General features: G+C 39.5%; 1 protein-coding gene across 6 annotated transcripts in view; it reads left to right on the top strand.

Moving 5' to 3' along the window:
* The window catches only part of PCSK5 (proprotein convertase subtilisin/kexin type 5), a 470,824-nt gene that overhangs the window by 71,575 nt on the left and 372,384 nt on the right, over nucleotides 1-26,865 (top strand). For all 6 annotated transcript variants that reach the window (XM_078366047.1, XM_078366050.1, XM_054254455.2 and 3 more), the window contains exon 3: nucleotides 22,803-22,916. In XM_078366047.1, the coding sequence (XP_078222173.1) occupies nucleotides 22,803-22,916 (114 nt within the window). The remainder of the gene's footprint in view (nucleotides 1-22,802; nucleotides 22,917-26,865) is intronic.

The raw sequence follows: 26,865 nt of genomic DNA on the forward strand, positions 1-26,865 counted from the left end.
TTTTGAATCTTAGTTTCTCTATCTGGAAGAAGGAAACAACATCCAACCGCTTCTTTTGTTGAGAGGATTGGAAACCATGTAGGGAGAATATCTGGACTGACATGTGGCTCTTGGTGAGCACATTTGATGACACTTGCTGTTGCATTGTTTTTCTTCCTGAATTGTGTATATGGTTAGGGAAGACACTGGCCAGGATACCAAGAAAATCTAATTTTTTTTTTTTTTTTTAGGTGGAGTTTCACTCTTGTTGCTCAGGCTGGAGGTCGATGATGTGATCTCGGTTCACCGCAACCTCCACCTCCCGGGCTCAAGCAATTCTCCTGCCTCAGACTCCCAAGTAGCTGGGATTATAGGCATGTTGCCATCATGCCTGGCTAATTTTGTGTTTTCAGTAGAGACAGGGTTTCTCCATGTTGGTCAGACTGGGCTCAAACTGCCGACCTCAGGTGATCCGCCTGCCTCGGTCTCCCAAAGTGTTAGGATTACAGGCGTGAGCCTCTGCATCCCCCAGGAAAATCTAAATTCTATACCTAGGTAGCTCAGATCATTACTGGGTGACAGTCCTTTGGCCAGAACACCAACATGTCAGGGTTCTAAAAATGGCTTATATTGTCAAGTTTTTGTTTAATTATTTTTCCACTAAATATTTAATTGCTTGACTAGGGTGCTTAAGAACATTGAGAGTATTCTAAAACCCTCTGATATTATCGTAATATTTTTGAATATTTAACCACACCTTGAGATAAAAGCAATGAAATAAAACTTGTGTTTAGGACACAGTTGCAAAAAACATGCCAACAACACAGTGAGTTATGCGGCAGCTAGCACCACCCCAACTGCCTTCCCTAAGCTGAGAGTCTGTGCTTTGCACCTGGGATGTTTGTCCTTGATACTTGATGGTTACTAGGTGTGTGCATGTTGATGTATGGCTCACAGAATAACGCCCATAAATGCCAATGCATGACTAATAGCAGTAGAAATTTGGTTTGATGAATGCCGTTATTAATTCATGGTCCATTTCAACTTCATGTATTAATTAAGTGCTCTCTGCATATCTACTATATAGGTATAACAAGGCTATTTCCTTGTAGGCCCACATTCCAAATCAACAATTTGTTTAGGAAGCCAAAAGTTTATTTTAAATAGCATCTTTTCTCTTCTTGTCAATGAGGGGGTCAGTAATCCATATTGGATCAATTTCATGTCAAAGCCAAGCATCAAGGATTAAGCAGTGAAGTGCTGGTGGAATAGTGGTCCAGAGGCAGGCCTGAGAGGGAATAGGCCTTTCCTATCACATATAAGTTGTGATCTCACTTGGATTCATGTTCTTCATTTGTAAAATGAAGGGTTTGAACTGGAAAATCTCTAAGGTCCTGTCTCAAAGGCAAAGCATCTGTGGGAGGACGTAAGAGGCAGCCAAGTGAAGCAATTTGTAGCCCTTTAGTAGGTGCTATATTAGGGTTCTCCAGGGACCCAGGACCAATAGGCAATATACATCTCCTGTTCACAACCTATATATGTGTATGAGTGTATGTTTGTGTGTGTGTGTGTATATATATATATTATATATATGTAGAGAGAGAGAAAGAGAGATATTATGAGGAGTGGGTTCACTTGATTACAGAAGCTGAGAGGTCCCACAATTTGCCTCTGCAGGTCCAAAACCCAGGAAAGCCAGTGGTGTAATTACAGTCCGAGTCCAAAGGTCTGAGAATGAGGGGAGCCACTGATGGAAATCCCAGCTATAGGGAGAAGACCAGTGGCCCAGCTCATGCAGGCAGCCAGGAATGGGAAGCATCCTCCCTTCCTTTGCTTTTTGTTTTATTCAGACCAGCAGTGGATTGAGTGATGCCCACCCACATTGGGGATGGCAATTCACTTTACTGAGCCCACCAATTCAATGCTGATCCTATCCAGAAACACCCTCACAGTTATACCCAAAGACAGTATTTAATCTGGGTACACTGTGGCCTAGTCAAGTGGGCACATAAAATTAATTATTATACTATTGGTGACTTTTTTGTTAAGGTTATTTCCCCCATTCTTAGGTCTATGAAGTAAAAATTAATGAATGTAGAAAGCCAGTTGTTTGCATTTTTCAGTCACTGATTCCAAAATAAGAGGGGATTCTTGGGAAGAACAGTATCTTAAACTCAGCATCCACCACCCGAGGGCTGCAGATTACTAGCAGTGATGTGGTTTGTAATTGGGAATGTAGACTAAATTAAGCCGCATGTGAGCTATCAGGGACACATTATAGATGGACATACCCAAGGGTATATCTGTTGTAAGGTAGACAGGTCTAAGTGCAAGGATCTCGTGTATGCCCTCAGGGTGTGTTGCCCTGAGATACTATGTTCCCTGGGCCCTAAGCCCTTGTGTCAACCAGTGCCTCTAGGAATCAATCCAAGGTTACACTTTAGGAACATACTAACCTATACTGAGGCAGGGCTAGAAAGGGTACTCAATACTCTGGAGGTATGTCAGAAAAAGGAACACTCTCTTCAGAAGTCAATCTTGACAGATTGTTATTTGGTGAGGACTGGCCCAAATACCTGTCAGATATTTATTACAATGATGACTGTGAAACAAAAACTCTGATAACTTGACTGTATTTTGAATAGTGTGCAGCAGCTCAAAGGTGGAAAATGACATCATGATTGTCAGCTAAAGTGTCTCCCCTCAACAATAACTTTTTAAGATCTACTTACAAGTATGTTATTTATTGGATACATTGCCCATAAAGAGAGCAACTGGTCATCCCAATTTCATGGGAATGTCCTCTTGAAAAAAGTCTCTCTTCTTGCTGTAGAGGTAGATCTCGCTTAGTGGTTTTATAGATTTCAATGAAATTTAATTAATGGCAGGTGAACCTACCCATGTTTTAACTTCCAGGGTGTACACTTGACCTGTCATTAAACGTATGTGACAATTTCGTAGTGAGGGTGGTAGTGAGATTGAAAAAGAACTATTTTCTACCAAATACCTATTATGTGCCCTGCACTTTGGCTCACAACAAAATGAGAAAAACAAATAAATTAGATAAGTTCAGTCACTTGGGCAGGGTCACAAAGTACGTTCTGTTTTCTAGAATTAAATCTAGAACCATCTAGTTTTGTCCATCCTATTTCTACCAAAGTGTATGTTGTGAAAACCCTTAAGCACTGTAAGTTGTATCTTTAACATAAAGGAAAACTAGTTCTGCCTCTATATGGAGTTGGGTTCTCTTGATCTGGGTCACAGGGTAACATACCCCCCTCCCTTTTTTAAATTTTCCTTTTTTTAGAATTTAAACTTTTACTTTAGGTTCAGGGGTGCATGTGCAGGTTTGTTACCTGGGTATATTGCATGATGTTGAAGCTTGGGGTATAATTGATCCCATTACCCAGGTAGTACACAGCACCCAAGTTACTTTTGCTACCCTTCCATCCTCTAGTAGTCCCCAGTGTCTACTGTTGCCATCTTAATGTCCATGAGTACCACCAGTGTTTAGCTCCCACTTGTAAAACATGGTGGCATTTTTTCTGCATTAATTCGCTTAGGTTAATGGTCTCCAGCTGCATCCGTGTTGCTGCAAAAGACATGATTTCATTCTTTGTGGCCTTACAGTATTCCATGGTGTATATGTAGAGAGCAACATTTTATAATGCAGAGGCTGGAAGCGGCTGTGATGTCCCTTAAAGGAGCAGCTCTCACAAACAGTCCTTGGGAATTAAGCTTGCGTGCCCATTTTCTGTGTTGTTGACCCATTTCATACAATGTAGTTCAGCGGTAAGAGCATGCTGAAGCTTTTGAAAGGTTGCCTGTTAGAACATTTTAGAATATGAAGGGACCAAGGGAATTCCTCTGTTGCTAAAGACATGTCATTTGGTATTATAATAACTCCGTCACTGGACTCTGAGCACCTCCAGGGCAGGGCTTAACCCTTTATAGTTAACTGCCAGCAATTAATAAGTCATCTTCACTGATTCAGAGAGTCAGAGGGATGTTGTTGGATTTACTGTTACAACACTAGTGCCTAGCACAGTGCCTGGCGCCTGATTGTGCTTAGTAAATGTGTGTTGAATTGAATTCATTTGAAAGCTAAGCAAGGAACAACTGTGTTCAACAAGTGTTGAAGGGCCAGTCTCAGGAACTATGCCAGCTGATACAAGGTCTTGACTGCCAGTCTCTCACAGAGTCCTCTTATATTTTTCATGCATTAGCAGGTAAATTAATTCATTCAGCAAACATGTATTGCACATCTGTAATCAGCCAAGTAATCTGCCAGATGCCAGGGACACAGATATGAAAAATATAGCCTCTTCCTTCCAGAGGAATATGCTTCACGAAAAAGTCTGGCAAACGGTTAGACTGCTTTTAATAGTGGCTGTGGCAGAGAAAGCCTAGTATGCTCTGGAAGACCATAGAAAGGAAGACATCCTTATCTAGAAGGTGTGAGGGTGAAAGAAGTTGCCTACTGAAGTCCACTGCAAGAGCTTGGAAGAAGAACTACATGAGGGCCAAACTTTATGGAAATCCAGCCAGGGGGCCGAGCGCGGTGGCTCAAGCCTGTAATCCCAGCACTTTGGGAGGCCGAGGCGGGTGGATCACAAGGTCAAGAGAACAAGACCATCCTGGTCAATATGGTGAAACCCCGTCTCTACTAAAAATACAAAAAATTAGCTGGGCATGGTGGCGCATGCCTGTAATCCCAGCTACTTGGGAGGCTGAGGCAGGAGAATGGCCTGAACCCAGGAGGCGGAGGTTGCGGTGAGCCGAGATTGCGCCATTGCACTCCAGCCTGGGTAACAAGAGCGAAACTCTGTCTCAAAAAAAAAAAAAAAGAAAAAGAAAAGAAATCCAGCCAGGGGATTGTTAGAGATTTCATTGAGCAAGATAGGAGAAAATGAGAATCTAAGTTAGAGTTATGTCTATGGAAATGCTGAAAAATGGCCAGATCTGATTAATCTCATAAAGACTCAGAAATTCCCCCTAGTCAACAGTAGGGACTATTTGATAAGGTGTGTGAAAACTTTGTGTGACCTTCTTTATTATAAATTTAATTATTTATCATCATAGACATCATTAGGTACCTTACCCACTTGCTTTTCTAAATGTGGCTTTGGTGTCCTTGGAGACATTTGTCACCATTGGAATTGCTATAGAGAAGATCTGGAAGTCCACTTCAATGGGGAAACCTCATGGCCTGCCCTCTGTGGGGGGGTTCTGGCATGAACACAGCTGGGGATGGTTCTAGTCTTCATTTTAAGGCTACTGCTTATTACTCCATATCAAAAAAATTGTTGGAAAATTTGTTACAAACAACAACGAATCAACTTAACATAGCTATAATTTTTTATGAAAACTGGATGCCAGTTTTCAGAGGTGAACACAGTTGTCCTAATGCTAGACGGAAGTAGGTCTAAAAGTTTCCGACTCAGTAGACGCTTACCTACTACACAGAATTTCAGAACTTTGGTGATTGTCTTTTCTTCTTTGAAGCAGAACATTTCATTCGAGAGACGGCCTGCTTTGAAGAGTAGAAAGGAAGGAGGCCAGGGCATTGATTGGCCTTAATGCTTAACTTTACTCCCTGGGTCTTGGAGGCACTTCCCTGGACCCCTGGAGTCAAATCACTGACCCCACTCAACCCCTTAAGCTTATACCTAGGGAAATTGAAACAAAGAAGTAACAGGGCTGTATAGTACAGGTCTCCTGCTCTCTAGCTTCTTTATAAAGCTTCTACTTCAGTATCATTCTCTGGTCAATTGAGTCTCAACTCAAGCTTGCAGTTCTTGGGCTAATAAAAGAAGCAAGCTCGGTGGGCATAGCTTGGCACACAAACCCATCACCGTGGTCACATGGTGGATATTCCTGTACCAAGGACTGTGCCGAGTATTTGACATGAATCAGCTCATTTACTCTCTAGATTCAGTGATCGTCCCCATTTTATATACAGAGGTTAACTTGTCTGATGTCATCCTGCTTTGCACTGGGCAAGTAAGGATTCTTAAACACAGGTTCCTTGGACTCCAGAAACCCATTTTCTTTTCTTTTTTTCTTTTTCTTTTTTCTTTTGAGATGGAGTCTCGCTCTGTCACCCAGGCTGGAGTGCAGTGGTGTGATCTCAGCTTACTGCAACACCCGCCTCCCAGGTTCGAGCAATTCTGTTGTCTCAGCCTCCTGAGTAGCTGGGATTACAGGTGCACACCACCACACCCAGCTAATTTTGTATTTTTAGTAGCAACAGGGTTTCACCATGTTGGCCAGGCTGATCTTGAATTCCTGACCTCAGGTGATCCGTCGACCTCAGCCTCCCAAAGTGCTGAGATTACAGGTGTGAGGCACCATACCCAGCTGCAGAAACCCAATTCTTAATCAGTAACCATCATATCTTTTTCTTCGTCTTGTTAATTCAGTCTAATTCAGAGAAGCTGGATAACTAAGGATTTTAGTTACAGGGGTTTTCTTCTTTCTTTTTTAAAATTTGGGCAATATTCAGGCCTTGAACTTTCTGTGCTCTTAAATTACAAGTCAGAAGGTGCCCTGGAGGGAAAAAGGATTTCTGTCATCACTGCCAAGACTGTGCCTAAGAAATCTTTTGCCTGTTTAGGTTTTTATTCTCTACTCAGCAGACAGTTCTCCTGTCGTTTGCAGACTAATTGAGTCTCAACTATTTTCAAATGTTTCCAGTTAAGTAATTGAGGACCTCCCAGAATTCCTTGTGTGAACCGCACATGCTCTAGCGTCATGCCATTCTCTCTCCTATTTTCTTCCTTTTTTTAACCTTATTTTAAGTTCTGGGATTCATGTGCAGGACATGCAGGTTTGTTAATAGATAAATGTGTGCTCTGGTGGTTTGCTGCACCTATCAACCCATCACCTAGGTATTAAGCCCCACATGCATTAGCTATTTATCCTGATGCTCTCCCTTCCCCTCCCACCCACCCCCTCACAGGCCCCAGTATGTGATGTTCCTCTCCTTGTGTCTATGTGTTCTTATTGTTCAGTTCCCACTTTTAAGTGAGAACATGCAGTGTTTGTTTTTTTGTTCCTGTGCTAGTTTGCTGAGGATAATGGCTTACAACTCCATCCATACCCCTTCAAAGGACATGATTTTGCTTTTTTATGGCTGCATAGTATTCCATGGTGTATATGTATCACATTTTCTTTATCTGGTCTATCATTGATGGGCATTTGGATCAATTCCATGTCTTTTCTATTGTGAATAGTGCTGTAGTGAGCATACACATGCATATATCTTTATAATAGAATAATTTATATTCCTTTGGGTAGATGGGGATTGCTGGGTCAAATGATATTGTCTTTGAGGAATTGCTACACTGTACTGTCTTCCACAATGGTTGAACTAATCTACATTCTCATCAACTGTATAAAAGTTTTCCTATTTCTTCACAGCCTCAACAGCATCTGTGGTTTCCTGACTTTTTAATAATTGCCATTATGACTGGAGTGAAATGATATCTCATGATTTTGATTTGCATTTTTATGATGATTAGTGATGTTGAGCTTTTTTTCCATATGTTTGTTGGCAGCGTAAATGTCTTCCTTTGAGAAGTGTCTGATCATGTCCTTTGCCTACTTTTTAACAAGATTGTTTTTTTCTTGTAAATTTGCTTAAGTTCTTTGTAGATTCTGTATATTAGACCTTTGTCAGATGGATAGATTGCAAATTTTTCTGCCCATTCCAGAGGTTGGCTGTTCACTCTGATGATATTTTCTATTGTGGTGCAGAAGCTCTTTAGTTTAATTAGATCCCATTTGTCAATTTTTTCTATTGTTGCAGTTGCTTTTGACGTTTTCATCGCGAAATCTTTGCCCATGTCTGTGTCCTGAATGGTCTTGCCTAGATTTTCTTCTACAGCTGTTATTGTTTTAGGGTTTACATTTAAGTCTTTAATCCATCTGGAGTTAATTTTTGTGTAAGGTTTTGGAAGGGGTCCAGTTTCAATTTTCTGTATATGGCTAGCCAGTTCTCCCAGGATCATTTATTAAATAGGGAATCCTTTCCCCATTGCTTGTTTTTGTCAGGTTTGTTGAAGATCAGATGGTCATAGATGTGTGATCTTATTTCTGAGATTCTGTTCCACTGGTCTACGTGTCTGTTTTTGTACCACTATTACGCTGTTTTGTTTACTATGGCCTTGTAGTATAGTTTGAAGTCGGGTCCCATATTGGCTCCAGCTTTGGTCTTTTTGCTTAGGATAGTTTTCGCTATATGAGCTTTTTTTGGGTTCCGTATGAATTTTAAAGTAGTTTTTTTCTCAGAAACATATCCATAATAGTTTAATGGGAATAGCATTGAATCTATAAATTACTTTGGGCATTATGGCCATTTTTACTATATTGATTCTTCCTATCCATGAGCATGGACTGTTTTTCCGTTTATTTACATCCTCTCTGCTTTTCTTGAGCAGTGGTTTATAGTTCTTCTTGAAGAGATTCTTCCCTTCCCTTCCCTTCCCTTGTTAGCTATATTCCTAGGTATTTTATTCTCTTTGTAGCAATCGTAAATGGGAGTTCATTAATAATTTAGCTCTCCGCTTGTCTATTGTTTTATACAGGAATGCTTGTGATTTTTGCACATTGATTTTGTATCCCGAGACTTTGCTGAAGTCACTTATCAGCTTAAGAAGCTTTTGGGCTCTTTCCTATTTTCTATCCTCCTTCCCCCACCTTTCAACTGTAGAACTTTCAGTAAAGTGTTTGGTCGACTTCGCGTAATCTCCAGGCTTTGAAATGTTGTGATAACCCAAAGGGAAATGCCATCAGCTGAGAGGCTATTTCAGAAGGGAGCCCCTGTGCTCTTTGGAAAGAAACATGGGCATGGATTTTCATTATCAAGTTTCCTGTTTCAGGTCCCTTACAATCCCGTGACTGGGTTAAGTCACTTAACCCCATTGTGCCTCAGTCTTCCTGTGACTGAAAATGGATGATTCTTCCATGGGACAATTTGGTGGCATTAAGGAAACAATAGGTAGAAAGAGTTTATTTGGCCCAAAACATGAAAGAGAATAAACAGCTTTATTTTAGAAATAATTATAACCAGTAATTTCTCCATCCATTGGAAGTCAGAGTCCCCGAAAAACAACCATCACCACCTACGTTATTTATGCCTTGGCTGTGTGACAAAACTTCATTGGTCTGTCATGAACCTAAGACCAGATGCTCCTAATTGTAAATGACATAGGATTATTTTCTTCCTCTTTCCAGACTGAGAACTCTTCAACTAGAGCTTGCTTTTCTGCTTTCTCCTAGGTATTTAGGCCCTGCAAAACAACGGAACTACCAGTTATTCTTTTACTAAAAGAGCAGTGAATACAGTCATTCATTCTGTAAATGTTCCAGAGCACCTACTCTGGAGAAGGCACTAGCGTAGCCACCATGGGGACTAGAGAAACTTGGAGACCCGGCTTTGGCCTCCTGAATCTCCAGGAAATCTAGTTAGAATCCTCAGCCTCTCTCTAGCCAATAGTCTCAGTCTTTATCCTCTGCTTTTCTGCTCTCTGATACTGAGCTGCTAAATGTTTAATATTGTACTGAACAAAATCTTTAAAGAGTAACGCAGGTACTAGAAATTTGACAGCCCTTCTTCAAGTCACCAGTGCTCGGTAGGGTTGTTGAGAACTGTGGTCAAGGTCAGCTCTCATTTTAGTGTTGAGGGCCCAAATGTGCCAAGGTGGAACCGTTTTGGAGGTGGGGGACCGAGGAGTGGATAGAGAGAACTGCTGATAGGCACCCCCTCGGGTCCAGTAAACACATCATATTTCTGTGAACATTGACACAACAGACTCTAGAGTGAGCCATCCAAAACACACAGCATGAAAGGAGGAAGCTTGGTGGGGGAGATACGCTGTTTCTGGGTCTTCAGACTGAGAAAGTGTCAGGATTGATGACAGTGATGAAAATGTGTTTTCTCTCTCCTTCCCTGAGCTTCAGCTCCAGGGCTCCTGTAATTGACTGTGGTGGGCATGGATTACGTGTACAGGGTGAGGGAGGTCCAGTGAAGTGACTTGGCACTCCTCTCGGCGACACGCATGGAGAATGCCGGGAGGCTGGGAGCTGGGGCGCTGCTTGCCTTCCTGTAGGGCTGACGGGAGCTCCAGCCAGTGCGCTCATTCATCAGGCCCTCTTCCAGATTTTTATGTGCTATGACCTGCAGGTTTTGTCAAGTACCACCTCGCCGGAAGCCCTGACAGTGGTTTCTGAGGTGAGGGAATAGCACTCAAATTGAGAAAACATTCAGTTTCCCTCAGGCAACTGGATTTAGGGGAGAAAATGCCAATCCCTTTCCCTTTGCTCAGGGATTTTGGACAGCATTTTTCCCTGAGGCTGAAAGGCATGCTCTTCCCCCACCCTGACCAAAGTAGCTGTTTGCTAAATATTTCAGAGGGTGATGATAGTGTTTAAGAGCTGCCACAACTCCAGCGTTTTTGCTTGCAGAACACCCCTGCCCTTTCTGCCAAGTATAAGGTTAGAATTTAAGAAAAAGAAAGATATAATAAAAACGCAAGTCAGAGACCTTCCCCCAAGACCCTTATCATTTCTCTCAGTTGTGTGGGGGGCCCACGTGGGGGGGTCTTCATTCACACTCCTCCTCACCAGCGACTTCATGCTGTTTATTTATTTATGTATTTTGAACTCATTTTAGGATTTAAAAACATAAGTTAACCTCAAGGGGACAGAGTACACTTATGTAGACTTCACACATTTCCCTAAAAGTTGCATATTTATCTTCTAACAACAGAAAGGAAAGACTAATTTTTACCCATCTCCCTTTGATTCGAAAAGTTAGAGCTTGCCAACACAACAATTGGTCATAGATTTTAAATCCTGACAATGAAGATATTGAAAGATACTGGAAAGATTTAAAAAACAAAAAACTGAAGCTCCCGGAATATTGAGAATGCTTCTTATTTAAAAAGAGAAAGCACAAAATGGATGAAGTGAAAACTCCTGGTACCCAGCTCTGTCTGAGCTTACCCGCTCAAACCATTCCCCATCCTTCCATTTTCCCACTGTGATCAAAACTATAACAGTAGGAGCCATGGAAATTTAGAAACAATAGGCATTGCCATTTGTATTTAAATAGCTAGGAGAAGACAATATGTGCAATGGAGCCGATTTAGTCACAAGGGAAGAATATTTCTCTCCATAGGAATATAGCGTTCATGACCATTGCTTATGAGCTATGGAATTAAGTGGCATGTCATATTGAGAAGCAAGATGCTGACATACTTTTTGATATTTAGCAGATCACCCTATATCCTCTGCTTGGAGAAATAATGAGAATGACTGCCCTTTCCTTTGCCAGCATTTGCCTCTTTTTTTATACTAATCTCAGCTGAATTGAACAATTTCTCTACTCTGTGCAAAATAAAGCTCCTTTTTGTATTCACTTGATATACAACTTGAGGGCATCCAATTTTTGCAAATACAGATCTGGGAATATCTGAAATGATTTATGCACAGACTTGTGGGATTGGTCATACCCCTTAAGTGATTAATGATTTGTTTTAAGGTAAAATTGTCATTCTTGCAGATATCTAAGACTTAAGTGATACTAAGAACAGAGTGAGATGTAACATATATTTACTTTAAATGTTTAATAGATTTTATTAATTACATTGCCTTGGCTTTCAAACTGCTTAGAGGATGATTATTCAAAAGACAAATAAATGAAGAATGAAGTCATGTCACTGTGTTTTTAATGCAGTGAGGATTTTGATCCTAGAGTGAAGCTGGAGGGAATTATGTGTTATCCCAGTTCACTCTCTGAATTAAGCCTGTGTTTACTCAAATGGTGTGAATTTAACCCTAGATGGCACTTAGACAGTAGAATTTGTTTTAGGGACTTTAGAATTTGTTTCCTTTTAATACATGAGCAGTCACAATTGTTTTCAGATTTTCTCTTGTTGCTTAAATGAGTTGTCCTAAGTTTAAAATGTAAGAACCTGAAATGCAAGTTAGAAAAAGGAAGGTTTGGGGATAATAATCTTTTCATTCAACAAGTGTTTAATGAGTTCTCTTCCCTGGCTTTCCCTGTTAATATCCCAATCCCCTTACTTAATGTTGGGTATATGTACACGGACATCACACACACGAGCCACACACACACACACATACCACACACACACCCCCCACACAAACACACACCACACACACACACACCCCCCACACAAACACACACCACACACACACACACACACACACACACACACACACCCCTTTCTTTCTTTTCCCTTTTTCTTTCTCTTTTTACATAGATTAAGTTCTTTTTACCCTCTGTAAAGCACTTTGGCATGACTAGGAATAAGGGAGCTATTCTTTTTTAATCCCCAGAGGACAAATCAATCTTGTCCCAAAGAACAAATTTATTTGAGACAAATATAAAATAAGTGTCTTGCCTTTGAGAAATTTTAAGCAAGTTTTGGGAATGACAACATCAGTGGAAAAATAAGCATGAAGTCTTTTAAATTATCTTTCCTGGAAAGATAAAGTAAAAAAAAAAATTGTTCTTACAAGTTGTGAAAAAACAATTGTTTATAGGTATTTATTACTAGCAGCCAAGATGGGCAGTCTGAAATTTAAATGTTTAAAATATTAAATACTTTATTCAATATTTATGTTGTTAGGTTATAATATTAATATATTTAATTAAACATTAATATTTAATATCAAAATATTAAAATTCAAATGTTTAATCATATTTAATATTTAAACGTTAAAGAAAAATGCCCTAATTTATCAGTTTGGTACCTTTTCCTACTTGGCTACAAGAGTTGGATGACAGTCATTTCTGTGCTCTTTAAATTTTCCCCTACGTAAGTGCTTTTAAATTCAGATGTCTTTTGCTTTGTGCTGTGATTATGGCCTAGGTGTTGACAGTTAAAATGTTAATGTCTTTTATTAGTCCAGGAGAATGTATCACTTAACACCATAGGTTTCATTGACTTTACTCAACCCTAGGTCTTTGCAGTTTATGAAACAACTGCTCATATCTACTTCCAGATTCATGTGTTTGTTTATAACTGCTTTATTTATCATTGCCAAAATTAGAATAAACCAAAATGATTTTTAATGGGTGGATGAATAAACATACATGTAATCAAAAAAATCTTATGCTTATTTTAAGTTCAGGGGTATTTGTGCAGGATGTGCAGTTCTCTTAAGGTAGGCAAATGTGAGCTGTCCATGGTGGTTTCCCACACAGACCATCCTTTCACCTTGGTATTATGCCCAGCATCCATTAACTCTTCTTCATGATGCTCTTCATCCGCCCACCCCCTCGTATTCCAGGTTCTTGACCTGTGTCAGCACCTACTTTTTCTTCTGCGTTTATCCATTTTAATTGTACCCACTGTTTTCATTCTGAGATTTTTGTCTCTTCAGATGGAACCATTTCCCAGTCTTACCTGGTAAGATGGAGGAAATGGCTCCATCTCAAAAGATAAAAGTATGTACAGGAGTGGGCTTCTTTTCCTCCTCCTCCTCCTCCTCCTCGTCCTTCCTCCTTCCTCCTCCTCCTCCTCCTCCTTCTTTTCTTCTTCCTCTTCCTTCTCCTCTTCCTCCTCCTTCTCCTCTTCCTCCTCCTCCTTCTTGTCCTCCTTCTCCTCCTTCTTTTCCTCCTCCTTCTTCTCCTTCTCCTCTTCCTCCTCCTTCTCCTCCTCATGCGCTCCTTCCTCTTCCTCCTCTTCCTCCTCCTCCCCAAGCTGGAGTGAAGTGGCATAAGATAAAAATATGTACAAGAGTGAATTTCTTTTTTTTTTTTTTTGAGATGGAGTCTCGCTCTGTCACTCAGGCTGGAGTGCAGTGGTGCGATCTCGGCTCACTATAGCCTCTGCTTCTTGGGTTCAGGTGATTCTGCTGCCTCAGCCTCCTGAGTAGATGAGACTACAGGCGTGCACCACCACATCTGGCAAATTTTTGTATTTTTAGTAGATACAGGGTTTCACCATGTTAGCCAGGATGGTCTTGATCTCCTGACTTTGTGATCCGCCCACCTCGGCCTCCCAAAGTGTTGGTATTACAGGAGTGAGCCACTGTGCCCAGCCTTTTATTTATTTATTTATTTATTTATTTTTTAAGATAGAGTTTTGCTCTGTATCCCAGGCTGGAGTGCAGTGGAGTGACCTCCGGTCAGTGCAACCTTTGCCTCCTCAGTTCAAGCAATTCTCCTGCCTCATCCTCCCAAGTAGCTGGGATTACAGGTTCATGCCATCACGCCCAGCTAATTTTTTATATTTTTAGTAGAGATGAGTTTTTGCCATGTTGGCCAGGCTGATCTCAAACTCCTGACCTCAGGTGATCCACCCACCTTGGCCTCCCAAAGTGCTGGAATTACAGGCTTGAGCCACCATGCCCAGCCAAGAGTGGGTTTCAAGTGGGTGTCAAACAGAGAAGGGAATCAATGAAACATTAAAAACATAGAATTATATAAAGAAAGAACATATCCTTCATTAGTATTTTTACATGTTTTTCATTGCTAGTAATGTAATTATCCTTGTGCTATTTGTTGTTGAAATACAAAACATTTTATAACTTGATATGATTAAGTCTAGATTTTTGGCTCCTTTTTTTTTCACTTTCTTCTATTTAAAATTTCCTATTTTTTTCCTTTAATAAGGAAAAAATTTAGACATCCCTACCTAGAAATGTATTTACAATGTAAAAATATCTATTCATCATACCTATTTCTTGAGGGCCTGTTGGCCTATTTCTAAGCATTGCCTTTGGTACTAGGGATACTAAAACCTCGTTTCTTCCCCCAAGCCAGTGGTGGAAACATGAATTAAAACACAAATTGCTCAGTACCATGGGAGCTTGCATTTGTGAAGCACATTGTAAGTCTGACCCTCCTAACAATACAGGCAATTCCATTTCATACATGGGAATATAGAATACAAAGAATTTATGTGATTTGCCAAAGTGGGCAGACTAGTGATTGGTAGCACTCTACCAAGAACGTGAGTAGTATGTTTTCCAAGTTTCTTCTACACTGCCCAACTGTGGTAGAGTCTAGCCCAGCTCTGGGCACAGAGGGCATCATGCAGCTATGGTAGGTGTAAAGATCACACACAGGAAGGTTTTAGATATATTAGTAGCTCCAGAAAGAATTACTTTGCTCTTATGAAAACTAATTTAATGTTAAATTATTTTGCAAGATTCACCCAACAACTGATACGATTTCTTTTTTCATAGAGTTTTAGAGGTGGTAATATTCAAGATCAAAGGATTAAGTCACTATGTTTTCTGATTCCTAGTACAATGTTCTACATCGGGTGCTGCACTAAATTGAATATTATACTTTGTTTGAATGTTTCTTACTTGGGACACTTTTTATTATAGACATTATTTTATAATTTCTCTGCTGTTTAGATGGCAGCACTGATTGAATCTGTGATTTTTTTTACTCCATAATTTAATTGAAAAGACAGAATGTTCATCAAAGCCCTCTAAAATAAAGCCAGTTCATGCTGGCTAGCATCACAAGGGTACCACTTCCCCATTTGGGCAAGAGGGTTTTTGCCTACGGCCCCATGCTTTAGAGGGTCTTGCTTATTCTTTCTTTTAGCTGAGTTTATCACCATTAGCTGAGAAGTTGGTGGAGTTGTGGGGACAAGTTCATCCTGAACCTGTTTCCCCCTTCTAGATCACATTCCAGGTAGTCAGGAGCCCACTGTTGGTGGACCAAGATGGCTGGGGATATGCTTCCATGTTCTGAGTGAGCTTCTTTGTCTGTCCACTCTAGGGCGGACGCAACACTGGTAGGCCTAAGGGATTGCAATAGGCATCTGTGGCTCATGGATAAACTGTAAACAAAAATACAACGGTACACAGTCATTCTAGACAGCGTTTGCATTAGCCCATGTGGTCACATTGCCAGTAATATCTTCTTTAAGAAATTTGCACAGCTGGTTTCTCATTATTCAAGATTCTATTAAAATATCACACCTTTCAAAGAGGCCTTTCTTGACCACCTTACTTAAAATAGCTCCTTCCTCCATAATCACTTTCTACCTCCTTACATTATTTACTTTTTGCATAATTTAACTTTTTCATCAATAACTATGAAAGTCAACTGGTTGTTTTGTTCACTGCCATTCTGTAGTATCTGGAGAGTGCCTCCCATGTAGGGGCTACTCAATAAGTATTTTTAGTGTGAACAAAAATAAATGAAAGGGTGTTGAGGGTGGAAAGCATATTTTACTGCTTTGATTGGATATAACCATTTCTTTTTCACATTCACATTTCCTCTTTCAAAACCGGGGAAAAGAAACAATCAACAAATTTTAGAAAATCAAACTTTTAGAAGTAGGTACATAGTACGGGAATAGTTTAAGGGGAGAAATATGATGTTAATTCTTTGAAAATGAGTAATATAATTAGAACAATAACACTATGAGTTTTTCTATAAACAAAATGTAGCAAGATTAAATTAATAACATACATTTCCAAAAACTGGGCTTCCTTAGAGAAAGCTGACTAAATATGAAGTTTTACAGCAGAGTCAGGTTTTTCAGTTGGGCCTGTATTTTCTTCTGTAACACTGTTCTGAATGTACATGCAGTGTTTATTTCACAACTTCCCTCTGAACAACCTTTCAAAAATTATATGATTCTTCACATTCATGACCAGATGTGTTCTTTAATGTAAGCATCTGATGTTTGCAGTCATCAAATAAGATTCAAAATACCTGTTTCAAACAAATCAAATTAAAATTCTCTATCGCATAAAAAGCAAGGCTTTATTTGGTTCACAAGTAGCTATATGAAATAAACAGAATTTAAACAATCTTGATAATTTTTTTCTTTAAAAAGGTGACAAAATAACACCAATATTTAAAAACTCATTAATGGTAAGTTATTAGGTGGAACAAAATGGAAAGTATGGAGTACCCTTGTCTAACAAATAATTTTACTAGATTCTCTGATTTTTTTCTCACTGGTTAACTTTGATGCTTTAATCAGAGTTTTAGAAAATTTCTAGGGTATGTTGCCTTTGGCTTGAGAGCTTCTTGGAACAGCATGTCAGTACTAAAACGTTTTTTTTAGCCCTTGTTTTTCATAGCGAAAACATGTATGTCCATTATCCACCTACCTCATACTTAAAAAAAACCCCAAGATGCTCTATTTTGTTTTTAAAGTCAGAGAAAAAAATAGAGGGGAAGTATTTTTATGTTCTTTTCCTTAAATCAGTCAAAGCTAATTAGTTCAAAAAAGATACAAAACATGGAATGCCACCTATTTTATTTCCTGGCAACTGTTTTATTCAAATCATAGAATAATATATAATTTACTACACTCCTTTCTGCATATTAATCTCATATCTTCACAGAATGACTTAAGATCATTTATCAACCAGAATATCAACCTCAAATGTCTTGGGTTTTTTTGTTTGTTTGGTTTTTTTGAGACGGAGTTTCGCTCTTGTTACCCAGGCTGGAGTGCAATGGCGCGATCTCGGCTCACCGCAACCTCCGCCTCCTGGGTTCAGGCAATTCTCCTGCCTCAGCCTCCTGAGTAGCTGGGATTACAGGCACGTGCCACCATCCCAGCTAATTTTTTTTGTGTGTTTTTAGTAAAGACAGAGTTTCACCATGTTGACTAGGATGGTCTTGATCTCTTGACCTCGTGATCCACCCGCCTGGGCCTCCCAAGGTGCTGGGATTACAGGCTTGAGCCACCGCGCCTGGCCATCTTGTTTTTAACAAAATGTTTATTCCTAGTCAAACCAGAGAATTAAACTCTCAGATAAAATTTCAAAGCTGGAAGAAAGAGAGTAGAGGGTACATTTAGTCTGCCTTTCCTCATTTTACAGATGAAAGAGGCCCACAGAGATTTTTGCAAGATCAAATAGGTGACTGGTAGCTAATCTAAGGTAATAACTGAGCTCTTCTAATTCCAACTTGTTTTTCTTACTTTACCCAACTTTCCTCGATATTTAAGTCATTTTGGAATATAACATAAAATCACCTAAGGCACTTTTATGTACCATTATTTCTCATTAACTGCCTTTTAAAGAAATATGTTGTGATTTAGACATTTAGTCTTTTCTTAGCAACAGGGTCTTGCTTCACCACCCAGGCAGGAGGGCAGTTGCTTGATTATGACTCACTGCAGCCTCAGACTCCTGAGCTCAAGTGATCTTTCCACCTCAGCTTCCTGAGTAGCTGCGACTACAGGCCCATGTCCCCATACCTGGCTATTTTTTAAACATTTTTTTTTTTGCAAAAGTGGGTGTCTTGCTGTATTGTCTGGGCTGGTCTTGAACTCATGGGCATAAACCATCCTCCTGCCTCAGCCTCTCAAAGTGCTGAGATTATAGGTGTGAGCTACTGGGCCCAGCCTAAGTCATATTTGAAATTGTTCTTTGAGTGTATGATAGTTTGTATAGGTAATATATTCCCATGGTTCCAAAGTAACAAGATTTAAAAGGACATGCAGTAAAAGGTCTCCCTCTTATCCCTATATCCAGTAACTAGTTTTCTCCCCAGAAAGCAACCAGTTTATCAGATTTAGAAAGTTGCCAAAAATGTAGTATCCCTTTAAACCATTTGTAACTATTTTTTTTCCACTTTAACTGTATCATGGAGATGGTTCTCTGTACATTAAGACCATTTCATTTTCTTTTATGGTTGTATTTTACTTTACTCCATCGTACAGATATGTTATTTATTTAAGTTTACAATTTTTAGTTCTTACTGGCAGTGTTTTAGTAAATAACCTCACACATTCATATGTGTAAATAGGAAGAATAAACTCCTAAAATAAGAATTACTTCTTTTGTCCTTTGTTAAGGAATTGTCCAATTACCCTTCATAGAGTTGTACACATTTCCATTCCCCTCACTATTATGTGAGAATGAGCCTTTTCCCATGCCCCCCCAGCAGTGTGTTATCAACCTTTAGATTGTTTGTGTCTGAAAGGTAAAAACTGGTATCTCAGTTTAGTTTTATTTGCTTTTGTCTGAATATGCATGAGGCTAAGTGTATTTTGTATGTTTAAGAACCTGATTTAGGCCAGGTGCGGTGGCTCACACCTATAATCCCAGCACTTTGGGAGGCCGAGGCAGGTGGATCACGAGATCAAGAGATTGAGACCATCCTGGTCAACATGGTGAAATGCTGTCTCTACTAAAAATACAAAAATTAGCTTGGCATGGTGGCACGCGCATGTAGCCCCAACTACTCGGGAGGCTGAGGCAGAAGAATTGGTTGAACCCAGGAGTTGGAGGTTGCGGTGAGCCGAGATCATGCCATTGCACTCCAGCCTGGGTAACAAGAGTGAAACTCCATCTTAGAAAAAAAAAAAAGAACCTGATTTACCTTTCCAGAGGTTTTGCTACGCCTGTTTTTTGCTACTTTTCCTAGTGAATTGTTCTCTTATTAATTGTTGAAACTATATATTAGGAAGATAGTCTTTTGTTCACGGTAGGAGCTACATACACACTTTTGCCCAGTTTGTCATTTACCTTCCCTGTGATTTTTTTTTTTTTTTGGCCATGTCGTTTACATTGTTTTTATGTCGTTAAATTAGTCAATTTTTCTAAATCATCTCTTTGACTTGTATGATACTTAATACAATCTTTCACTCTGAGATTAGTTTTAAACATCTCTCATATTTCTTATGGTACCTTTACATTTAAATATTTGATTCATTTGAAATTGATTCTGATCTAAGACATGAGAAATGGCTTCAACTTCATTTTTTCCAGTTGGTTATTGTTCCAACCAACATATTCTAAAACATTTATGAAGCAATTTGTTTTTTCTCTACTGATTTAGGATAATACCATTATCATATACTCTATTCTTACATGTTTTGGGGCAATTTCTTGACTTTCTATGCTATTTCATTGGTATATCTGTAGACATTTGGTACTAGTATATGTTTTAATTATTAGCATGATAGTTTTTAATATCTAAAGGGCTGATCTCCTGTCACTGCAGGATGCATTTTTAAAGCAACAGCATAATTTATTTCCACTTATATTTATGTAATAACTTATATAATTTATATTTATATGATTACATTTTTTTTCCCTCCTGTTGTTGTCCTCACATGTAGTATCAGAAAGCTGGTAAATTCCAAAATAATGAGATACAAGTTCAGCTGACATTATGAGGGCAGTCTTCCCATAATTGTCAGTTAATGTGTTTTGGATCTTATGAAGGAGGACATTTTCAGATGAAGGTTCTTAAGCAGCAAATGCACAATGTTTACAAGTGATCACTGTGAGTAGAGGGAGAGTGTGTCCATGAAACCATGTAGCATATGTATGCTTAAGTTAACGAAGGATGGACTGACGATTTGAAAGGTCCTATAGCTTTTATGCTCTGGATTAACTGTAGTTCCTTAATGTATTGGAAATAGAACTTTTAAAAGTTAAGCCAGTGAGGCAAAGCACACAATAATTCCCTTCTAGGCTGACCATAGTTTTATGAAAATGAATGTTAAAGTGTGTTTTCTTTGCATGAGGCTTCTTGGCAAGAAATAAAGTCTGTATAATGCATTACCTCTGGCTTTTTCCTTAAAGAGCTCAAGGATAGACATATGGATAATAGCTTAAAAATATAAATATGGTCTTTCCAGTCATAGAAGCCTTCCGATCCAAGAGGTGCTTTTCCCACTTTCCAAAAAATACAGGGCTATATATTCATACCCGTAAGGCACCAAGGCAAAATACATGGTATTTGACACTAAAAAAAAACCCCTGAACTTTTCTTGAGTATTGCAGCCCTGTGATCAGGCAGAGTGACTTGTAGTCAAACCTAGCTGCCAAGTTGCTGTGTCACCCTCTAGCCACCAAGTCCTGTAACTAAGCATTTTGTTTGGTAAAATTATAGAAGGGATACTGTTGGGTAAGATATTTTCTTCTATTTTAGTACCTATAGTTCATCTAGGAAAATGGCTGTCATTTGGTTTTCTCACATACTTATTTCATTTGTCTATTTGAATATGTGCACAGGGAGAAGTGAATATTTATAGAGTCTTTCTAAGGAACAGTTATTCACCCCTACCCTAGGATAGACTGTCCTGATGTCTAGGAGTCTCTTTATTGAGTCCACACTGGGGAAGACGTGATACTTTCTGGTTTATGCACACATATAGGTTTGCAGTCTGGAATTTATGAATGTTTCCTTAGGAAAGTCACTGCCAATAGAGGATTAGTTTTGAAAAGAGTTGTCTAAGTAAGCAGTCTTCTTTTGCCAAACATGCAAATATGAACTAGTTAACTTTATTGGGATAAGACTTATAGACAGTAATATAAATAGTCTGAGTAATACAATGATAGGGTCTGTGTCAGATGTCATTTATGGATATAATGTAATTTTTATGAAGTGGAGAATTGTGGAATACTTGTTACATTTTTTTGGTAAAGTGTAAGTCCTTCAAAGGTTCTTACTTTGAAGTAATTCTTAATTCTTATAATCTTTATATTTCTAACACAGTACCTAGCACTTAATGTTTGTTGAATGAATAAATGAGTGAATGAACCTCATTCCTTAGATTTTTTTTTGAAATGAAGGGGTTAAAATGTTTCCTGGAAATAAAAAATGTACATGCATGCCCATCCTTGCTGTTTTACTTTGATTAAGAAGGATGCCATTCTCCTCCAGTAATCTTTTAATTGAGGAGGTGAAAGAGGTTTTAAAATCTTTACTGGCTGGATATGGAATTCCAGCAGTGGACCACAAAGTTCCCTTCCTCCCCACTCATTTTTTAATTCCTTTGTAGAGAGGAGGGATAAATGGTGGAACAAAATATTTCAGAGCATTATGACTAAGTTAGCTATCAAAGGAGTATTTAGGAACAAATTGAAGAATGTCACCAACACTGATTCTGCATGTGAGACATCCCACTAAAACTGGAACATGTGTATTTCTGTGTTGCTTTAAGGATAATCTGTTTTAAAGAAAGTGTTCCCATACATACCCCTACCACTAGGTTATAAATTCTGCATTAGACTTAAAGTTTCTGGTTACTTTGTGTAAACAAGCTTATAACTAAATGTTAAGACTTTTTTCAAATCTAGCGTGTTTGAATTTTAGAGCTGTTGGGGAGCCTATGGCTCAGGAAATTGAGTGGCTTCTCCAGTTTTGTGCCAGTTTTAGGATAGGCCTTTGGTTTTTCTAATTCTCCAAACAGTGCTTTTCTACCACACTGTGTTGTAGAAAGCCATTTTAAAAAATTTGTGATCCTGGAGCATTTTGATCCCAGAATGTTTTAAAAAATTATTGCATACTCTAAGTCAGGAATTATAAACTGTGGCATGCGGAACAAAATCCAGCCTGGTTTTGTATATAAAGTTTTATTGGAACATAGTCACACCCATTCATTTACGTATCATCTACGGTGCTGTAATGGCAGAATGAGTGATTGCATCAGAGATCATGTGACCTGCAAAGCCCAAAATGTTTATTATTTGAATCTCTATAGAAAAAGTTGGCTAGCCCTTAGTATAAAGTAAGGATGAAAAATTACCCTAAAGATGAACATTACTAATTTGTAGTGAATTGGAAGTAAAATAGGATTTCTGAGAAAGCTAAAAAGTTAGCTTATTGTGGAGAGATATAAATAATCTGCATATAAAAAACTAAAACACCTACTTACATTAAACAAATAAAAAACCCCTGGGTTTCTAAGGAATCTCTGAGAACTTAGAGATTTTAGTTGCCACAATGAAACCTGTGACTTAAATAGCATTGACTTAAGATGGGAAATGCCTCAGACTGTCATTTACGTTGTGCTAACCCTGATGGAACATGGATACTCACCAAATATCCTTCTTGGCAGGTGGAATGGATCCAACAGCAAGTGGTTAAAAAGCGGACAAAGAGGGATTATGACTTCAGTCGTGCCCAGTCTACCTATTTCAATGATCCCAAGTGGCCAAGCATGTGGTATATGGTAAGCCTGCTAAGGAAGCCTGGCACAGGGCCATGTCTTCCAGTTTTGTGTTGTATGCAGAGAGTCTGTCGGACTTGGGAGGACACAAATACTGACCAGAGATTATTTCCTATTTCAATACCCACCATTTGAGATTAGTTAATGGCTTATGATGCTGTCTGGATTTTCTTTTTAATTTAGCTTGTTGGTTATAATTAGGAGAAAAAGAAGGGGACTCTGATTCACAGAAATTCTGTTTGAGAGCTTACTTTGTGCAGGAGCTTTCTAAGTTTGGGCCAGAGGATAGAAAAACACGCAAAGATGCACACACCCATAGACCTATCGATAATCATGTTCACCTCTGATACACACTTACTCTACTTTGAAATCAGTCTGGCGAATACATATTGGTTCTTGAATATCAATGAAATGACTCTGCTGGTAAGTAACAGACCTGACTTACGTCGTGTAATGTGTGTCCTCTCACTTTAGGTAAAACTTTGTAAAAGTAGACCAGGAAAACAAATAGTTGGAAAGTGTTCGATTTGATAGTTCATGGTTCAAGCAAAAGATTTTTCAGTGAAGGAAACTTACCTATCATGTTGGGAAGAGTAATCCACCATTTCACTCGGCCTGGCTTCCTTTGAAAACATACATCACTAATCTCTTAGGGATTTTAGGTTCATGATCACTGAGAAATGAATATGTTACTTACTCTTAGTCATGAAGTCCACATGTCACTGATTTGCTCTATAATGTGCAAATTAACCTTTAGTTTTCTCTTTCTTGAAAGTTTTTATTGCTAAACTTTGCCAGCATGTTATCTACTATACTACTTTAATTTTTGTATTCCTGTTCCTGCTTATTTACAAAATGTCTCTAAACTGTAAGAAGAACACAAATCCGTAGCATTCCCATAGCTGCCTTATGCTTTCCTGGCTCCCTGCCTCCCATGCCTTCTGCCTGGAGTACGTTCCCTGCCCTTCCCCACCTCCTAGGGTCAGGATCACCTGTCCTCAGGGCCCACATCTGAGGCTGACTGCTCTGGAAGGCCTTCCCTGTGTTCCTATCTTTTGTCATTTTCTCTCCTCTGGTCTCCTGGACCCTCTCCCTGCTACTCATGCCGTCCATCATGGCACTTTATACTGTAGTGATTAATATTGTTTTTTAATCTTCCCCATTGGACTTAGGGGTGTCACTTGAGGGCAAGCTTTGCATCTTGATTCCTTTTTATATCTCCCCAGAAACCTAACCCACCACCTTGTAAGTCTAGAAATTTGTGCTTATTTTGAGATGGGCGAATGTGGCTGGTCTTTCTCTTAATTTCCCTTTTCTTGGTCTTACCCAGAAATGAAAGGTTATAAAATATTTTGGACCCCAAACAGAATTTTACACAGAAATCCTTCTCGTGTTTAAGGGGAAAAAAGGGAGGAGTCATAAAGCTAAGTTCAAGGGAAGGTGGGAATCTAATCCCCTGAGGGAACAGTAAGACTCGTGGCAGCTTCTTAGCCCCAGGACCAGCAGAGCGTGAACCCCAAAGGAAGGCAATGGAGTGAACACTGGCTAGAGCTAAGGAGCTTTGTCTGCACTGACAAAATGATAAGGATGTAATGGGATTCAGAGACAGGAGGAAGCAAATCTGCCTCTACACCCCTGTTAATACCACAAGGATGAGAGAGATCCTCTTTGCTTGTTCTTGTAGGAAAGAGCCAAATTACTGTCTATGCATGATCCACTGCCCAGTGGAATGATGTGGCAGCCTTCCCAGATCCTCTCATCACCCCAGCAGGACAGGCTGGACTCTAGCAGGAGCCATGGCCAAGGCTTTAGCCACTTGGCTAGCCTGGCAGCTGAAAATTTCAGTGCCTCCATAGTGATCTTGTCATTCTGAAGAACTGCTCTTATTTCATGTCTTTCTGACATGAGGAAAGCCTAAGAGAAGAACTTCTGATTGGCCATTTAACATGATGGGTGTTTTTCAACACATACTTGATGATAATATTACAAATGGGTAACATTTATTGAACATTCACTATGTGCTGGGCAATGTGCTAAGTACTTCATTAATATTTTTTCCTTTTTTTTTCTGAGACAGAGTCTCACTCTATCAGTCTGGAGAACAATAATGAGATCACGGCTCACTGCAGCCTTGACCTCCTGAGCTCAAGCAGTCCTCCCACCTCTGCCTCCCAAATAGCTGGGACTATAGGTGTGCACCACCATGCTTGGTTAATTTTTGTAGTTTTTGTAGAAAAAAAGGTTCACCATGTTGCCCAGGCTGGTCTTGACCTCCTGGGCTCAAGTGATCCTCCCACCTCAGACTCCTAAGTAGCTAGGACCACAGGTGCATGCCACCATGCTTGGCTAATTTTTAAACTTTTTGTAGAGATAAGTTCTCACTGTATTGCTCAGGCTGGTCTTGAACTCCTGGGCTCAAACAATTCTCCCACCTTGGCCTCCCAAAATGTTGGGATTACATATGTGAGCCACTGTGCCTAGCCATGAGTATTTTTCTACTGCAGTGGGACAAATACATGTGTTAAAATTGGCCCTAGTATTATAGTGAGAAATCTGTGAGGCTTGTGAAATTTAGTTAACTTATCCAAGATCACCAAGCCTAAAAATGGTGGAGATGCTAATACGGGCAGGTTGATGCACAGTCCATGGGATCAGTACAACATGCTATCTCCACCTGTGTGCTATTTAGGAGTGCTGTGAGGAAGCCTCTTATCTATCCAGAGAGGAATGACTGAAATACGTGGCAGAATGTGGGTCTCCTGCAGGATGAACAAAGTATCTTGAGGATAACCAAAGTGCTTCACAGATTCCTATGAAATGATTACTTTCTCTTAATAAAAAGAATGGGAAACAGGTTCCATACCTTATGCTTCTCTGGTTGGGACAGAACGAGGGCAGGACCTCAGATCGGCAAGCCGGATGCCCAACCCCATTGCTTCACTTAGTATCTCCATGATTGAATCAGTCAAACTCTCCTCAACTGAAATATAAAAGTATCTAGCTCTACTGCCATTTGATGTTGACTGGCTGTTTTATCCATTCGTTGGTGTAAATTCTTCTTTATGTTGGTGCTGTTTACTTTTTGGTGTATTTTTAGAAAGGCTAATACTGGTTGATTCTTTCTGTGTGTAATGCTTCTTTCAGAAGCTCTTGTAAAGCAGGCCTGGTATTGATTGGCCATTATTAATACCCAATTATTTTCAAAATAAAGCAATATTTACATTTACTCTCCCTCTTTTTCTTCCTCTTTCTTCCTCTCCTTTACTTTTTTTTTTCTTTCCTTCTTTTCTTTCCTTCTCTCAAAAAAAAAAAAAAAAGTATCTAGCTCTTAGGTATGAGTGGTGTTTTGCTGCATAAAAAAACACTATACAACTTAATTTTTAAAACAATTATCTCTCAGCCTGGGCAACATGAGGAAACCCCATCTGTATCAAAAATACAAAAAAATTAGCCAACATGGTGGCATGCTCCTGTGGTCCCAGCTACTTGGGAGGCTGACATAGGAAGACGGCTTGATCCTGGGAGGCAGAGGTTCTAGTGAGCCATGATTGTGCCACTGCGCTCCAGCCTGTGTGACAGAATGAGACCCCCTCTCAAATGAAACAATTATAGATTCTGAGGGTCAGGAATTCAAAAAGGGCCCAGGAATAATGGATTTCCTCTGTTCTTTGATGTCTGGGGCTTCAGCTAGAAGACCCAAAGGCTTGGTGAGAGCGGGAAGATAGACTTCAAGGTGGCCCAGTCGCAAGACTGGCACATGGATTCCTCTGTATGTGGGCCTCGCCACAGGTTTATATGAGTATCCACTTGACATGGTGCTGGCTTTCCAGGCAGGCGATCCAAGAGGTCATGTTGGAAGTAAGTGGTGATGACATCTAACCTCAGAAGTCATAGACCCTTATATCTGTTATGACATCTAACCTCAGAAGTCACAGACCTTTATATCTGTTAT

This window comes from Callithrix jacchus, chromosome 1, assembly GCF_049354715.1.
Source record: "Callithrix jacchus isolate 240 chromosome 1, calJac240_pri, whole genome shotgun sequence".
NCBI classification, from domain to species: domain Eukaryota; kingdom Metazoa; phylum Chordata; class Mammalia; order Primates; family Cebidae; genus Callithrix; species Callithrix jacchus.